This window comes from Chiloscyllium plagiosum, chromosome 12, assembly GCF_004010195.1.
Source record: "Chiloscyllium plagiosum isolate BGI_BamShark_2017 chromosome 12, ASM401019v2, whole genome shotgun sequence".
In the NCBI taxonomy this organism is placed as follows: Eukaryota; Metazoa; Chordata; class Chondrichthyes; order Orectolobiformes; family Hemiscylliidae; genus Chiloscyllium; species Chiloscyllium plagiosum.
The window spans coordinates 87326423-87345344 of NC_057721.1; the positions used below are offsets into that span (position 1 = coordinate 87326423).

The following is an 18922-nucleotide window of genomic DNA, read 5'->3' on the forward strand; positions in this document are numbered from 1 at the left end:
AAAGGCAGATCCCCCTCGAACTGCCTTTCTGTAGCTGTTATACCATTTCTAATTAGCAACGCCACCCCCCCTCCTTTTTTACCACCCTCCCTAATCCTACTGAAACATCTGTAACCAGGAACCTCCAACAACCATTCCTATCCCTCTTCTATCCACCTTATAGGTAGTTTGTGTCTCACTAACTTGATTGAGTTTTTTTTTGAAGTGACAAAGAAGATTGATAAAGGCAGAGCACTGGACATTGTATGGACTTCAGCAAGGTATTCAACAAGGTTCTGCATGATAGGCTAGTTAGCAAGGTTAGAGCACATGCGATCTGGGCGAGTTATCCAATTGATACAAAATTGGCTTGAAGATAGGAAACAGAGTGTGATGATGGAGGGTTATTTTTCAGACTGGAGACCTGTGACCAGTGGTGTGCCACAAAGATCACTGCTGAGTCCACCACTTTTTAACATTTATATAAATGTTAAATATATGAGGTATGGTTAGTAAGTTTGCAGGTGACACCAAAATTGGTGGTATAGCGGACAGTGGAGAAGGCTACCTCAGAGTACAATTGGACCTTGATCAGATGGGCCAGTGGGCTGAGGAGTGGCAGATGGGCCAGTGGGGCCCACTGATGGGGCCTCAGATGGGCCAGTGGGCTAAGGAGTGGCAGATGGATTTTAATTTAGATAAATATAAAGTCTTGCATTTTGGAAAGGCAAATTAGGACAGGACTTATATACTTAATGGTACGGTCCTGAGGAGTGCTGGTTCCTTGTCTCTTTAAAGCACAGCCATGGTTGGACAGGATAGTAAAGAAGGCATTTGGTATGCTTGCTTTTATTGATCAGTGCATTGAATATAGGAGCTGGGATGTCATGTTGCGGCTGTACATTGGTTAGGCCACTTTTGGAAAATGCATTCAGTTCTGGTCTCCTTACGACAGTAATGCTGTGGTGAAACTTGAAAGAGTTCGGAAAAGATTTACAATGATGTTGCCAGGGTTGGAGAATTTGAGCTTTAGGGAGAGGCTGAATAGGTTGGCCTTAGAGTTTCGGAGGCTGAGGGATGACATTATACAGTTTTATAAAATCATGAGGCATGAAAAGTTTAAATAGACAAGGGTATGGGAGTCCAAATCTAGAAGGCATAAGATTAAAGTGAGAGGAGAAAGATTTTAAAGGGACCTGAGAAGCAACTTTTTCACACAGAGGATGGTGCATGTATGGAATGAACAGCCAGAGGCAGTGGTGGAAGCTAGTACAATAACAACATATAAAAGGCATCTGGCTGGGTATAAGAACAGATAGAATTTAGAGGGATATAGGCAAAAGACACTAGGTCAGCTTGGGACGGGCTGATTGGTGTGGATGATTTGGACCAAAAGGTCTGTTTTTATGCTGCATAATACTATGACTTTGAGTGTGAATGGTGCTGAACATTGTGCCATCACCAGAGAATAGCCCCACTTCTGACCTTAGGTGGAGGGAACATCATTGATGAAACAGCTGAAGCTGGTTGGGCCTACCCTGACGAACTCCTGCAGAGATGTCCTGGAGCTAAGATGATTGACCTCCATTAACCATAACTATCTTTCTATGTGCCAGATATGAGTCCAAGCAGCAGATGTTTGTCTCCTGATTCCCATTGATTCCAGTTTTGTTTGGGCTCCTTGATGCCATACTTGGTCAAATTCAGCCTTGATGTCAAGGGCTGTCACTCTCCCCTCCCCTCTGGAATTCAGTTCTTTTATCCATGTTTGGACCAAGGCTCTGATGAGGTCAGGAGTTGAATGGGCCTGTGGAACCCAAACTGGGTATCACTGAGCAAATTATTGCTGAGCAGGTGCTGCTTGATAGCACTTTTGATGGCACCTTCCATCACTTTACTGATGATTGAGAGTAGACTCCCTCATCCATGAGGAATCTCTCAAACTCAGCCTTCAGTAATGATCAATGATCCAGTCTTCACTGTTCCCTGGGGAACGTTATTCCCAATTTAACCACCCTCAGGGTGAAAAAAAAATCCTCATCTCTGTTCTGATTTTCAGTCTCCCTACAAGAGGGAACAGCTTCAGGTTATCCACCCCACCCAGTCCTCCCAAGGTCTTATGTCTCCTGGTGGAGGGAGGAATATATGGCCCCAGAGTTAGTTGCTAACTAGAAACAGAGATATGTGTAAATGGGCCAATTTATTGCTGATTGAGTTGACAATCTGAATAGCCGACTCCTGCTGATACTTTCTATCTTCTCATTTTCAATCTGAAAGAACACTGGTCACTGACATACTGGTGACTTTTTCAGAAAGTTACTGTCATTAATCAGATAAAAATAACACATTTTTCATCCTCCTTATGCCTACCCTGGCAGGGGGTGGAAGGGCAGGGTCATGTCAGACGATTGGAAATTTGGTGGAAACCATTCTCACCCACACTGTCTAGTTTGTGACTCCAGGACTAAGTACAACATAACCAGGTGAACTATAGTCAGGCCTGAGGCAACTGAGTCTGTAACTCAAACCTCATTGTCTCTGCTGCTTGGTTATAACAGGACATAGATCTAATTCTACAGGCTTATAAACACAGAGTTTCTGAGGATGAAAGCCCTATTTGTTTTAGAAGTGGATTAAAGTAGACATGATGTGAAAGAGAGAGAAAAAAAGATAGAAAAAAAAAGATAGAGAAAGGCCAAAGAGAGGGAGAAGGCGATTTCTTGTATCAAGCCTTAAGTAGATTCTTGGTCAGGAACATTGTGATTCATTCATTTCAGAATCTAGGACGGTTACTGTGTTAACCTGGATTAGTGGTGCTGGAAGAGCACAGCAGTTGGCAGCATCCGAGGAGCAGTAAAATTGACGTTTCGGGCAAAAGCCCATATTCCTGATGAAGGGCTTTTGCCCGAAACGTCGATTTTACTGCTCCTCAGATGCTGCCTGAACTGCTGTGCTCTTCCAGCACCACTAATCCAGAATCTGGTTTCCAGCATCTGCATTGTTTTTACCCACTGTGTTAACCTGGCTGAACCAACCAACTGCAGGAAATGTGCAGGTCACCAGCAACTTACAAACCAAATTCACTGCTTCCTCTGACAGTTTCACATTCATGACAACCACAGCAATATCTCAAACTGAACAGTTTCTCACATAAACTTTGCACTCTCGCTGCATTTGGGGGAGAGATGATGGCATGCATATGATATCCTATGTATTATTTATTAGATACCACACACCATATATGACACAGTATATACTGTGGAGTGTATGCTATGTATTGCATTTTATATATTGAATGTTACAGTGATTCCCACAAAAGCAATGTGTTTCACTGTTTGCTGAGGGTTACGTATATTTTCCAGAGAGAGGGAACAGGACACCACACATCTCTCTTTGTTTGAATGAATGAGAGAGGGTGGTTTTCAGTTTGACGTGGAGATAAAATTACTTCCACTCTTTACAGAAACCTGCACTCAGATGCACTCAGACACCGTGGGATCTTGAGCCACAGGGAGGGGCTCAGACTCAAACCACTGTCTATCAGATGAACATACAGAGCAGCACAAAGACAACATCTCAAACTGTCCTCATAAAATCAGCACAGGATGAAAGTTGAATCAAAAGTGTGAAATAGATCAGAGGCACCATGATGGAGGAAATTTTGAAACAAAGAGCAGGAACGGTTTGGAAAGCACAGCCTGTGAAATGAAGGACAGTGACGAATTGGTCAGATCACCTCATTCTTCAAATAAAACCTTCGCATTTTCAGCTGAATTTGACAGGCAAAACATCTCCATTAGCATCTTACCTCCAATAGTGCGGCACTCCCTCAGTACTGACCCTCTGACCGTGCAGTGCTCCCTCAGCACTGACCCTCCAACAGTGCAGTGCTCCCTCAGAGCCTGAGGAGAAAGTGAGGTCTGCAGATGCTGGAGATCAGAGCTGAAAATGTGTTGCTGGAAAAGCGCAGCAGGTCAGGCAGCATCCAGGGAACAGGAGAATCGACGTTTCGGGCATAAGCCCTTCTTCAGGATTCCTGAAGAAGGGCTTATGCCCGAAACGTCGATTCTCCTGTTCCCTGGATGCTGCCTGACCTGCTGCGCTTTTCCAGCAACACATTTTCAGCTCCCTCAGAGCCTGACCTTCCAACAGTGCTGCGCTCCCTCAGCACTGATCCTCTGACAGTGCAGTGCTCCCTCAGAGCCTAACCTTCCAACAGTGCTGCGTTCCCTCAGCACTGACCCTCTGACAGTGCTGTGCTCCCTCAGTGCTGACCATCCAATAATGCAGTACTTCCTCAGTACTGATCCTCTGACAGTGCTGCATTCCCTCAGTACTGACCTTCTGACAGTGTGGCACACTCTCAGTACTGACCCTCCGACAGTGTGACAATCCCTCAGCATTGACTCTCTGGCAATGCGGCACTCCCTCAGCACTGACCCTCCAACAGTGCAGTACTTCATCATAGGTGAGGTGATGGCCTAGTGGTGTTATCACTGGACTGTTAATCCAGAGACCCAGTTAATGTTCTAGGGACCTGGGTTTGAATCCTGCCACAGCAGATGGTGGAATTTGAATTTAATGAAATTCTGGAATTAAAAAGTCTCATGATGACCATGAACCTTGAAAAACCCATCTGATTCACTAATGTGACTCCAGACCCACAACAATGTGGTTGACTCCAAACTGCCCTCTAGTCAATTAGGAATGTGCAATAAATACTGACCTAGCTAGAGATCCCCACATCTCATGAATAAATAAAAAAAGCTCCCTCAGTACTGACCCTCTGACAGTGCCCACTCCGTTACGCTGATCTTCTGACAGTGCAGCTCTGATAGTTATCCCAGTGAAAGTGTTAGTCCATGTTATGAGGATTAATTTGCTGGAGTTTCCAGGATTGATTAGCTGACCAAGTTGAAACACATAGGGCTCTGTGGGGTAACAGAGATGCTGTTTCCCCCTGGGCTAGGGGAATTCAGAACTCCAAAACACAATCACTGGTTCATGAGACAAAAAGAAGAAGAAATGTCTTCATTTGGAGTGCTGGGAATCCTTGGAATTCTGTGTCTCCGAGGGTTGGGGAGTTTATGTATGAAAGTCTGGAACAGACTGACTTTTCCTGTCAAGGGACATGGGGAATGTGTTCATGGGATTAGCCATGATTGTATAAAATGATCCTCCTCAATGGGCCGATTGGCTTTTATTGTGTAGATTAGATTAGATTACTTACAGTGTGGAAACAGGCCCTTCGGCCCAACAAGTCCACAACGCCCCGCCGAAGCACAACCCACCCATACCCCTACATTTACCCCTTACCTAACACTACGGGCAATTTAGCATGGCCAATTCACCTGACCCTGCACATCTTTGGACTGTGGGAGGAAACCGGAGCACCCGGAGGAAACCCACGCAGACACGGGGAGAATGTGCAAACTCCACACAGCCAGTCACCTGAGGCGGGAATTGAACCCGGGTCTCTGGCGCTGTGAGGCAGCAGTGCTAACCACTGTGCCACCGTGCCGCCCACGTTTATTACTTACAGTGTGGAAACAGGCCCTTCGGCCCAACAAGTCCACACCGACCCGCCGAAGCGCAACCCACCCATACCCCTACATTTACCTCTTTAACCTAACACTACGGGCAATTTAGCATGGCCAATTCACCTGTAGAAACAGTGCAGATAGATTTCCTATAATGATTCCTGAACTGTGAGCTGATTTGCTGTGGGAATTGAGTAGATTGAGCTATTAGTTCAAGCAGACTAAGTGGTGACTTGGGGGACACCTCTGAGTTTGAAGGACCTTGAGGAGATGGGTGTGGAAAAACTTTAGGTGACATCAGAATAAGGGTCAAAATTACCTGACAGTCTTAAATAAAGCCTGTGGCAGTTTCAGGAGAAACATTCTTCCCCAGGCAACACGGAGAGTGTGGGACTGGCTCAGAGTGGGCACAGAGAATAGCTTTGATATGTTAAAGGAAGAAACTGTAAAACTCAAGGAAGAAAGGAATGGAAGGAGATGGTGATCAGTTCAAATGCTTGGCTCGTGACAAGCAAATCTTCCAGTACTGAGTTAGACGCTTTAACAAAGGGTCAGTTAGACTCGAAACATCAGCTCTTTTCTCTCCTTACAGATGCTGCCAGACTTGCTGAGAATTTCCAGCATTTTCTCTTTTTTGGTTTCCAGTACTGAGTCGAGGTGCTGAATAGCCTGTTTTCATGCTGAAGACTAAACTTGTCCTCTATACCTTCACTTAACACTTTAACCTGATCATGAAGCAGCTGTTGCCTGTTCTAGGATCTGTTACGCCTTGTTCTCCGTTGCTTTGAGACTGTTTCCGGCGACTGAGGATGTCTATCCATTTGACCCCATCGTCTTACCTGGTGTAGTGTATCTGCTTTCAGAGTCTGTCTCTGTCGACTCTTCTGAGCTGCAAGTCGATTCTTTTCCCTTCGCATGACCTTCTTTGTTTCTTCAAAGTTTTCCTGGAACATGGGAAAGAGGGATTGCATTATTTTCCCTGGATACAGAACATGTGCAGTGTCTGTTTTGTGTATGATGTACTGTGTAAGGTTGGATTGGAGCTGGATCGTGGTGTTTGAAAGGTTTGCATTCCATTTCAGGCAGCTCTAGCTCTGCTGCTGTCTCTGATCCAGACTATCCTCCTTCTGGGAGGTCTCACTCCCCAGTTTGTGGCCACTTTACATTTTATATTGTGCCCCCATGTGACAAGTAACATGAACACCTTTAAGGCAGCACTGTGACTCACTCAGACTCATCGTCAGTGCCAGTGGAATCTCTCAATATAAAATGATCAATAAATTTAAACAGATATGTTATCATTGCCCACTGTGTAACTAAAGTATTCACCTTTGATCTGTAATTCTGATTTACAGCACAGCAAGCATGTACGATCGGTAGTTAATTGCTCTGCCACTTGTTCTGGACCCTCTAATCCATTTGAACCAGTCTACACCAATGGATATTGCTGTTCTCTCTCCTCAGCTCACGCTCAATCAACACCAACTCCCAACTTCCTGACGCCAGCCTCAATGTTTCTGAAATAGACAGAAGAAGCAAACCACCTCCTGCTGCTTTTTGTAAGCTCTGTGCCAGGTGCCGAGAAATCCTTCATGATCTCTTTTACAACAGAAGTACAGGAACAGAAGGTTCAGCCCCATGACCCCATCTCACCACTGAATCACACTATGGCACCTATCTCACCTCCACCTCCCCAGATGTGCTCTGAATCCCTTAAACCACTTTCCCAACTCAACCTTTGTTTCAAAAATGACAATACGTTCACAGCCAGAGAGAAACAGTGAGAGAAACAGAGAGATTTACAGAAACTGAGAGAGACACAGAGATAGAGAGAGAGCGATCCAATCTTCTTTCCCCATTCAGAATCTCCTTGCTCTCATATTAAGAGTTGAATTTTTTTACTAGGGTTTTACAAGTTGAACCTGTCAAAATCTTCACTTAATCACTTTGGTCCACCTTTAAAATCTGAAAATCCAGAGGTTTAAATCCCAGATTGCTACAAACTGCCCATCAAAATCTCACCCTAATGATTCCTGAGTGAAAATAAAAACAAACACTCTTTTACAAAATAGAAATCATGGATAACCCAGAAATTAACTTTACACAAAGTGACTAAATGTGCAGAACTAATCATTATTTGAACTTTCAACAAGCTTTCTTTTATTCCAGAAGATGAAGAATGGCTTTATACATCAGATAAAAGAATGAAATTATATTCAGAGTGTCTTTAACAATCCATGTTAGAGAATGGAACACATTCCACATCTTGCAGAGCATTGTTTCCACAGACTAAAATGCTCTATACTGTCCCCATCAAACACTCCCAGGACAGCAACAGCACAGGGTTAGGTACAGAGTAAAGCTCTGGATTAGTGGTGCTGGAAGAGCACAGCAGTTCAGACAGCATCCAAGGAGCTTCGAAATCGACGTTTCGGGCAAAAGCCCTTCACCAGGAAACTCTACATTGTCCCTCATCAAACATACCCAGGATAGGGACAGCATGGGGTTAGATGCAGTATAAAGTTCCCTTTACATGGTCCCCATCAAACATTCACAGAACAGGGACAATACTCCTGGTGAAGCTGAAAATAGTAAAGCTTTTCTCATTGTTTCCTTTTCAGAAAATAAAATGTACAACTGTGGAAGTGAGTCTTGAAACTATCTGAAGGTGGTTTGGTGTGATGCTGGGACAGTGGTGTGTGGTGTAGAATTGAGTTGTTCGGAAGTGGGACTGCACCATGAGAAGCTCCTGGCCCACAGTGTGTGAGAGAGAGCTGTGGTTGACAGAAATGTTACAGAAACAGATTGTGAGAGACACACATTCCCAGTGAGTAACAGGCCGTTTGTGAACAGAACATCAAATTGTTTTGTAAATTGAGATATTCTTTTTGTGGTAAAATGATTCAAACTTTGAAAAAGAAACCATTTAGATAAAAACAATTGAGAGTAATTGAACATTGTATGGTTTGGACTGGGTCTTGGCTGGGAGCTGAACAAGGGAGAGAGCTCCAGCAAAATATTTAACTGGAGGAGATTCCAGCATCAGCTCTCCCTGTGAAGAGGCTGAGGATGCATAACTGCAAGCTGTGCATGGTACTGTTCAATTTCAGGCATTGAGGGACAGCCTCTCACTGCTTTATACCATGCAGCCCTTTCCCATGCAGAGTGATGGTAAGTTTCTGATAAATCTAGTGGAACTTTTAAAACCACCATCTTGACAGATTGCAGCTTGAGGCTCTTGGCTGAGGTTCGGGGGTGTGAACTGACAAGAGGAGAGTAATCGAGCGCACTGTCCCTGAGCCTGAGCTGCATTGTCCAGCAAGAATCCAGCAACTGGCCTCACACTGAAGACCAGGAGAAATCTCCCAACTACTCTCACTGACCAGGAGCTGTGCTAACCAGCCCGGGAAGGCTCGGGCATTTCCGGAAAGGAAATGAGAAATGTGGGAAATACAGGAAAGAAAACAGGTGCAGGCTGTGATAACATGGCCCGGTCGCTAAGAATTTATATTTAGACATATTAGTCCTGAGAAAAACTGGGCGAAACATTTAAAATGCAGTTTCAAACACAATATCTCTTACACTGTACACTTGCTTAGATCTTTAACATCACCTTCACCATCTATCTGCTCCCTCCCACTGTCCCCACCCGATCCAACAACATTCCTCTTGAATGTACCTGTTTGCCATTGTAAGGCTGGTACCTGTTGTAGCCGCTGTCGCTGCTGTCAGAATCCTGAGCCATCCCTTTCGAAGTAATCCTTAGTGCACTCACCAGCAGTCTCACCGAACCTGCCTCTCATCTCACTTTTCTAAACTCTCAGCCTGCCTCTTCTGGTAATTAACACGGGCCCGTGAAGCTGGAAGTCATGTGATTGTGGCGGAAACTGTGTCACTCACGTCTGGGAATAGAAGCCCAAAAACCCAGCAAAAAACCCAAAGTCTCTCCGTGAGGGGGAGGCAGACATAGAGAACCGACAAAAAAAACTACTGACAGAGACACTGAGAGCAGTTACAAACGAATTCACTGCAGAGAATTCACTTCAGAAAGGTCAGGATTTTCAAAGCTTAAACAAATTTTTTTAAAATCATTCAGGGAATGTGGGTGTCACTTTCCTGGTCAGCACTTATTGCCCCTCCCTAAATGCCCCAGAGGGCACTAAAGAGTGAACCACGTTGCTGTGATTCTGGAGTCACATGTAGACCACCAGATTGTCTTCTGTAAAGGGCAGGAATGAACCAGATGGAATTTGATGACAATCTTCAATGACAATCGTCATCTCCATTAAACCAGGTCTTGATGATTGATTTTTATCAAACCCAGCTTTCACCACTTTCCCTGGTGGGCTTTGAACTCATATCCCCTAAGCGTTAGCCTGGCATTTGCTGGATCACTTACCCTATGACATTTCCATTACACATAGAACGGTACAGCGCAGTACAGGCCCTCCGGGCCTTGATGTTTTGCCAATCTATTGAATCAATCTGAAGCCCTTCAGTATTTCATTTTCGTCCATATGCCTATCCAATGACCGTTTAAATGCCCTTAAAGTTGGTGAGTCTACTACTGTTGCAGTCAGTGCGTTCCACGCCTCTACTACTCTCTAAGTAAAGAACCTACCTCTGACATCTGTCCTTATCTATCACCCCTCAATTTAAAGTTATGTCCCCTTATGCTAGCTATCGCCATGCCAGGAGGAAGGCTTTCACTGTCCACCCTATCTAACCCTCTGATTATCTTATATGTCTCACTTAAGTCAACTCTCAACCTTCTCTCAAACAAAAACAGCCTCAAGTCCCTCAGCCTTTCCTTGTAAGACCTTCCCTCCATACCAGGTAACATCCTAGTAAATCTCCTCTGAACCCTTTCCAAAGTTTCCACATCCTTCCTATAAAGCAGTGACCAGAACTCCATGCAATACTCCAAATGTGGCCACACCAGAGTTTTGTACAGCTGCAGCATAATCTCATAGTTCCGAAACTCAAACCTTCTACCAATAAAAGCTAACACACCGTATGCCTTCTTAATAACCCTATCAACCTAGTTGGCAACTTCCAAGGATCTATGTACCTGTTCACCAAGATCTCTCTGCTCATTGACACTACCAAGAATCTTACCATTAGTCCAGTCCCCTGTATTCCTGTTACTCCTTCCAAAGTGAATCACCTCACACTTTTCCAAATTAAACTCCATTTGCCACCTCTCAGTCCAGCTCTGCTTCATATCTATGCCTCTCTGTAACCTACAACATCCTTTGTCACTATCCACAACTCCACTGACCTCAGTGTCATCCACAAATTTACTAACTCATCCTTCTCTGCACTCATCCAAGTCATTCATAAAAATGACAAACAACAGTGGACCCAAAACAAATCCTTGCGGTACCCCACTCGTAACTAAACTCCAGGATGAATATTTCCCATCAACCACCACCCTCTGTCTTCTTACAACTAGCTAATTCCTGATCCAAATCACTAAATCATCCTCAATCCCATGCCTCCATATTTTGTGCAATACGCTAGGGAACCTTATCAAACACCTTACTGAAATCCATATACACCACATCAACCGCTTTACCCTCATTCACCTGTTTGGTCACCTTCTCAAATAACTCAATAAGGTTTGTGAGGTACATCCTTCACAAAACCGTGTTGACTATCCCTAATCAACTTATTCATCTCTGGATGATTATAAATCCTATCTCTCATAACCTTTTCCAACACTTTACCCACAACCGAAGTAAGGCTTACAGGTCTATAATTTCCAAAGTGGTCCCACTCCCCTTCTTGAATGAGGGGACATTTGCTATCCTCCAGTCTTCTGGCACTATTCCTGTAGACAATGATGACATAAAAAATCAAAGCCAAAAGCTCAGCAGTCTCCTTCCTGGCTTCCCAGAGAATGCTAGGATAAATCCCATCCAGCCCAGGGGACTTCTCTATTTGTACACTTTCCAGAATTGCTAACACCTCCTCCTTATGCACCATAGAGTCAGAGAGCTGTACAGCACATAAATAGACCCTTCAGCCTAACTCATCCATGCTGACCAGATATTCTAAATTGAAGTAGTTCCATTTGCCAGCGTTTGGCCCATATCCTGTTAAACCCTATTCATGTACCTATCAGATGCCTCTTAAATGCTGCAATTGTACCAGCGTCCACCACTTCCTCTGGCAGCTCATTCCATTTATGCACCACTCTCTGCGTGAAAACATTGCCCCTTAGATCCCTTTTAAATCTTTCCCCTCTCACCTTAGGTCTATGCCCTCTAGTTTTGGACTCCAATACCGTGGGGGAAAGACCTTCTTTATTTACCCTATCCATGCCTCTCATGATTTTATAAACCTCTAGAAGATCACTCCTCAGCCTCTGACACTCAAGGGAAAATAGCCCCAGCCTATTCAGCCTCTCCCTATAGCTCACCACCATCCTGATAAGTATGTATTCATTAAGTTAAATATGCTCCAGCCTGCAAGAGAGAAATGTGTTCAGTGAAATCGCCAAAATCATGTTTGACTGAGAAGGAATGTGGGAGACAATTATTCCTTCAATAACTTGTCAATTCCTTCATAATAACGCAAAGCACTTTCTCTTCTCACCTCAGCCCTACATTGTGCCCCTCTCGTTTGCACATTGATAGTACTCTGGTTCATTTATATAATCCAGGGTGATCTCAAAAGTAGAAAGTGCCTAATGTCCAACTAGTGAATTTCGAGCATTGAACGTCCTTGTGCAGGGAGAGTGTGAGAACTGATCCAAACCTTCACAGCAGCAATGAAGACTGACTGCAGGACTCACCCATTGATGGTGTGTGACTGAGAAGCAGACTAGACTGAGTTTCTAGTCTCTAATTAACTCATGGACTCTCTGTAAATAAAAACAGAGTACTCGAAATAAAATCATAGAATCATACAATTTTATAGGACAGAAGGAAGCCATGCTCCTGCAAGAGCTACCCAGCTGGTCCCATTCTCCCACCCTATATATGTATTCTTCTAAATTCATCACTTTCAAATGTATATCCAGCTGTCTTTTGAAACCTTCGATGTAATCCACGCCCACCACAGTACCAGGCAATACTGTCCAAATCCTAACAGCTCTGAGTGAAAAGTTTCTCCTCATCTCACTCCTAGCTCTCTTGCTGACAATCTTGAAATTGTGACCACCTAGTTACTGACATACCAACTAATGGGAACAGAATAACCTTCTTTACCCTGTCAAAATTGTTCATAATTTTGAACACCTCAATAAGGTCAGCTCTTAATCTTCTAAAATTCTCATTGGCTGCCTTTGTGTTTCCCATCCAATTGAAGGAGAATGTCTTTTTTGAAGAACAATGAAAGAAGGTCTCTGAGGAGGGTCTGATGTTGGTCCAATCAAAGGAAAGAAAGCATCCCTCATCATTGGCTGCCTGAGTGCAGTGCTACAAAACAGAGGTCCTACCAACCTTGGACTGGAGAGGGGAGGATGTGATGTCATGATGATGTCACTGGGCTAGTAATCTAGCAACCCCAGGCTAATGTTGGGGGATATGAGTTTGAATCCCACTGTCAAAGGTGGTGAAATTCGAACTCAATAAAAACTTGGCGCAATGAAGATCATATATCAACAGTTGTAAAAGTCTAAATGGTTCAATAAAGTCCCTTAGGGAAGGAATCCTTACCTGGTCTGGCCTCCATGTGATCCAGACCTACAATAATGTGGGTGATGTTGAACTGCCCCCTGAAATGACCTCGAGAGCTAGTCAACACAACTCAAAACAATACATTCTGGCTCAACATCCCATAAATAAAAAAAAACAGAGGCCCTTCACTTATTTGACATGGAGAAAGTGAGGACTGCAGATGCAGGAGATTCAGAGTTGAAAGGATGGCACTGAAAAAGCACAGCAGGTCAAGCAGGATCTGAGGAGTAGGAGAGTCGAGGGAGGGCTTATGCCTTTTCACTCCCTTGACCTGGTCAAGAGGCTCTGTTCCACTGACTTCTAACATGTCCATGTGTTGATTGCTCACAGGGAGGGGGAGGTTTGAACCAATATTTGGGCCATATGATAAATTGCCTCTGAAATGGCCTTGAATTGGCTCCAATGGAGTTGAGTTCTGAACCTCCCCCCGGGAAAGTCCCCACTCAGAGACAGCGATCAGGAAATCCCATTCTTCCTGCCCACTCTCCTGCTAGCCCATCACACAAGGCTGCTGATTTGGTATTAACAATAAGATCAAAGCTTATTACACAAAGAAGTAAAAATAAAATTAAAATGAGATATCCACATATTTCAAAAAAACTACCTCTACTCCAACACCACTATACAACAGTTACAAAAAAACTCCAGAGAAATGTCTTCCCTCAAATCTGTCATTTTGACTGAACTGGTTCTTTTCAGTTCTAGTCCTGTGAGCTGTCAGGCCTTTTCCAATGACCACTCACAGAACAGAGGGCTTAAACCTTCCCATACTTTAATAATCTGCAGATTTCAAACCAAACACCCCAGTCATCAATGAAACTCTTTCCCTGACATAATTTATTTCCTTAACTGCCCTAAACAAACTCCTATTTCTAGGAACGACTGTACTTGCATCAGACTAGTCTGATCACCTTCAAACTGAATTCAAAAGCTTCCCAGTGTCTGAGGGGTTAGGGTGAGGATTGGGGTGCTAAACAAAATTCAATCCTTGAACATAGGAAATACGAAACCAAGCTGATGTCATTCAATGTTTTCTCTCTCCTGTTGTTAATAACCACAATATCTACAAACTTCCATTAGGATTTCAAGAGCTCTTCAGTCACCTTGTCTCTGATTTAAAATTGTGGTTCCAGAAAGACTAACCTAATTACCATATATAATTGAGTAATAATCAATTTTTTTACCACTTTTTAAGGTTAAGTTTGTGGGGTTGACTATTATATGGATATGACTTTTGAGGGGCTGAAATTCATGCCCGTCAAAATTCATATCTTATCATTAGCAGAAGCCCAATTGATTCTAAAAGAATAAAGGAAAATAAAAAGAATTATGATAATTCTGAAAACTCGGAGAGGAACCCAACAGCCAGCGAACTGGAAGACCAGAAGCAGAGTGGAACGACCAGCAGACTAGAATGGTGGAGCGGGACATGACGTCCGGCACACTGACTCATAAACGTTGATCTGTTATCCGTGAAGAACTCGGCTCAACGTTTACATGAGATATACGGAAAATTCCAGGTTATTTGGCCAAAAATAGGGGGTTGACTTTTACATGAGATGGACTATTACTTGAGTATGTACGGTACATATTAAACCTCTTGATAAAAATAGACTAATGCCCATGGTATTAGACCATAAGGCATAGGAGCAGAAATTAGGCCATTCAGCCCATCACATCTGCTCCGCCATTCAATCATGGCTGATAAGTTTCTCCACCCTATTCTCCCGCTTTCTCCCCATAATCCTTGAACCCCTTGACAATCAAAATCTATCTGTCTCAGTCTTAAAATATATTCAATGACCTGCCCTCCACAGACTTCCATGGCATTGACTTCCATGGATTCACTACTCTCTGGCTGAAGATATTTCTCCTTACCTCAATTCTAAAAGGTCTTCCCTTTACTCACAGCTGTGCCCTCAGGTCCTCGTTTCTCCTACAATAGAGTCTTGAGATGTACAGCATGGAAACAGACTCTTTGGTCCAACCTGTCCACGCCGACCAGATATCCCAACCTATTCATATACCCATCCAAATGCCTCTTAAAAGTTGCAATTGTACCAGCCTCCACCACTTCCTCGGCAGCTCATTCCATACACGCACCACCCTCTGTGTGAAAATATTGTCCCTTAGGTCTCTTTTATATCTTTCCCCTCTCACCCTAAACCTATGCCCCCTAGTTCTGGACTCCCCGACCCCAGGGAAAAGACTTTGCCTATTTATCCTATCCATGCCCCTCATAATTTTGTAAACCTCTATAAGGTCACCCCTCAGCCTCCGACGCTCCAAGGAAAACAGCCCCAGCCTGTTCAGCCTCTCCCTATAGCTCAAATCCTCCAACCTTGGCAACATCCTTGTAAATCTTTTCTGAACCCTTTCAAGTTTCACAACATCTTTCCAATAGGAAGGAGACCAGAATTGCACACAATATTCCAACAGTGGCCTAACCAATGTCCTGTACAGCCGCAACATGACTTCCAAACTCCTGTACTCAATACTCTGACCAATAAAGGAAAGCATACCAATGGAAACATTTTCCCAATATCCAGTCTGTCCAGGCCATTCAGTGGTCTGTATGTTTCAATGAGATCCCCCCCTCCATCCTTCTAACTTCTATCGAGTGTAGATCCAGAGTCCTCAAATGTTTCTCATGTGTTAAGCTTTTCATTCCTGGGACCATTTTCGTGAACCTCCTCTGAACATGCTCTAGGGCCAGTACATCCTTTCTGAGATATGGGGCCCAAAACTCCACACAATACTTCAAATGTGGCCTGACCAGAGTCTTAAAGAGCCTCAGTAGTACATCCCTGCTTTACATTCAAATCCTGTCAAAATAAATGCCATTATTGCACTTGCCTTCCTAACTACTGACTCAACCTGCAAGTTTACCTTGAGAGAATCCTGGACTAGAACTCCCAAGTCTCTGCACTTCAGACTTCTGAATTTTCTCCTCACTTAGAAAATAGTCCATGCCTCTGTTCTGCACTACTACAGTGCATGACCTCACACCTTCCCACGTTGTACTTCATCTAACCTGTCAAAATCATCTGGAACCTCCCCGCTTGCTCAATGTTACCTATCTTTGTATTGTCTGCAAACTTAGCCAGAATGCCCTCAGTTCCTTCATCTATATCGTAAATTTTTAAAGTGAAAAGTTGTGGTCCCAACACTGAACCTTGCAGAACACCACTTGTCATCAGCTGCCATCCTGAGAAGGACCATTTTATTCCCACTCTCTGCTTTCTGTCAGACAGCCAATCTTCTACCCATGCTCGCACCTAGCTTCTAACACCATGGGCCCTTATCTTACTTAGTAGTCTCCTGTGCAGCACCTTGCCAAAGGCCTTCTTGAAGTCCAGGTGGATAACATCCACTGGCTCTCCTTGGTCTAACTTGCTCATTACTTCCTCAAAGAATTCTAGAAAATTTGTTGGGCATGACCTCTCCTTGATGAAACCATGCCGACTTTGCCCTATTTTACCATATATTTCCATTTATTCAGAGATCTCATTCTTCACAATGGATTCCATCTTACACATGAACAAGGTTAGGCTAATCTGTCTGTAATTTTCCATCTTTTGCCTTACTCCCTCTATAAACAGAGGTATCACGTTATCACTAGATCATTAATCCAGTGACTTAGTTAATGTTCTGGGGACCTGGCTTTGAATCCTGTCATGGCAGACAGTGGAATTTGAATTCAGTATATTTTTAAAAACTAGAATTAAGAGTCGAATTATGGACATAAAACTATTGTCAATGGTTGGAAAAACCAGTTTGGTTCACAAATGTTCTATAGGGAGGGAAATCTGCTCTCCTTTCCTGGTCGGGCCTATTTGTGACTCCAGACCCATAGCAATGTGGTTGACAATTGGGGATGAGCAATAAATGCTGGCCCAGCTATCAATGCCCACATTGCCATGAATAAATTTTAAAAAGCTACTAATTTAATAATACAACACTAAAAAAGGATAATAACATAAATGTTGAAAGGCTATATGAGGGCAAATGTTTTTCTTGTAACTATATCACTGGTGCTTTCGAAAACTCTCTTTTTTTACCTTGACAGCGGATTTTCATTCGTTGATGCACTCTTGGCATTTCACGTTCGGACCTCTCCCTTTCTCTCAGATTCAATGAGAAGGGTCTTCAGTGATTTAAATACTGCAGCAGCTGGAACAAACCATTGGCTTTGAATCGGGCCCTGGATAATTATGTTATATTTCCAGAAGGCATTTGATAAATGCCATATCCAAGGCATGAAAGTGTGAAGTTGTCTGTTTTCACGGGAAAAATGAAGCATGTTATGTAAGTGGAGAGAGGTTGCTGAGCTGTGAGATCCAGAGGGATCTGGGTGTCTTGTTACAGAAGGTTAGAAGATGAGAACTAGGAGTAGGCCATTCTGTATGATCATGGCTGATCTCATCTCAGCCTCAACTCCACTTTCTTGCCCATTCTCCATTACCCTTAAACCTATTACTAGTTAAAAATCTATCTACTCAAATTTACTCAATGTCCCAGCATCCACCCCACTCTGCAGTAGTGAGTTCCAAAGTGACCCTTTGAGCAAAGTAATTTGTCCTCATCTCTGCTTTACATCTGTTTGCCTTATCCTAAAATTATGACCACTCATTCCAGATTGCCCCACATGAGGAAACATCCTTTCTAAGTCTACTTTGTCAATCCCCTTTCATATCTTACATACCTCTCATTCTACAAAACTTAAGAGAATACAGATCATGCCGCTGTATTATGTTTCATTATCACGAATTGGCTATAACACAATTGACGAATTGGGGACACTTTCTAAAGCGCAAAGTTTTAAAGCGTGTATTAGTTATAACACAATTTCGGCCCCATTTGTTTAAATGATGCTGCTATTATGCAATTTTCTTATCACATGGGATTGCATAAGAAGGGAACTATTATGTTTTGCAGAACTGACTGTATAGGCCTAAACTTCATAAATAAACCCCTCATCTCTGGAATCAATCTAAAGAACCTCCTCTGAACTGCCTGAAATACAACTACAAGCCTCTTCAAGTAAGGGACCAAAATTGTACACAATACTCCAGGTACTGTCTCAATAATGTTTTATAGAGTTGCAGCAACATTTCCCTATGTATATAGAACATAGAAAATTATAGCGCAGTACAGGCCCTTCGGCCGTCGATGTTGCATCGACCTGTCATACCAATCTGAAGCCCATCTAACCTACACTATTCCATGTACATCCATATGCTTGTCCAATGACGACTTAAATGTACTTAAAGTTGGCGAATCTACTACCGTTGCAGGCAAAGCATTCCATACCCTTCCTACTCTCTGAGTAAAGAAACTACCTCTGACATCTGTCCTATATCCATCACCCCTCAATTTAAAGCAATGCCCCCTTGTGCTCGCCGTCACCATTCTTGGAAAAAGGCTCATCCAGTCCACCCTGTCGAACCCTCTGATTATCTTATATGTCTCGATTAAGTCACCTCTCAACCTTCTCTCTAACAAAAACAGCCTCAAGTCCCTTAGCCTTTCCTCATAAGATCTTCCCTCCATACCAGGAAACATCCTAGTAAATCTCCTCTGCACCCTTTCCAAAGCTTCCACATCCTGCTTATAATGCGGTGACCAGAACTGTACACAATACTCCAAGTGCGGCCGCACCAGAGTTTCATACAGCTGCAGCATAACCTCATGGTTCCGGAACTCGATCCCTCTATT

General features: G+C 43.4%; 1 protein-coding gene and 1 long non-coding RNA gene across 5 annotated transcripts in view; one reads left to right on the forward strand and one right to left on the reverse strand.

The window, feature by feature from the left end:
* batf (basic leucine zipper transcription factor, ATF-like) overlaps nt 1-9638 on the reverse strand; it is a 14509-nt gene extending 4871 nt beyond the window's left edge. Inside the window, exons 1-2 of the mRNA XM_043701488.1 lie at nt 9199-9638; nt 6359-6463 (exon numbers count right to left, since the gene is read on the reverse strand). Coding sequence (XP_043557423.1) covers nt 6359-6463; nt 9199-9264 — 171 coding nt within the window. The 5' untranslated portion in view covers nt 9265-9638. The remainder of the gene's footprint in view (nt 1-6358; nt 6464-9198) is intronic.
* Nucleotides 1-18922, forward strand: part of LOC122555459 — a 61796-nt gene that overhangs the window by 4686 nt on the left and 38188 nt on the right. For 2 of the 4 annotated variants that reach the window (XR_006313279.1, XR_006313278.1), the window contains exons 2-4: nt 6984-7078; nt 8141-8346; nt 18143-18279. This is a non-coding gene — a long non-coding RNA (uncharacterized LOC122555459). Of the gene's footprint in view, nt 1-6983; nt 7095-8140; nt 8347-18142; nt 18280-18922 lie in introns of those variants that run through there. The other 2 variants (XR_006313280.1, XR_006313277.1) reach the window with 2 other exon arrangements.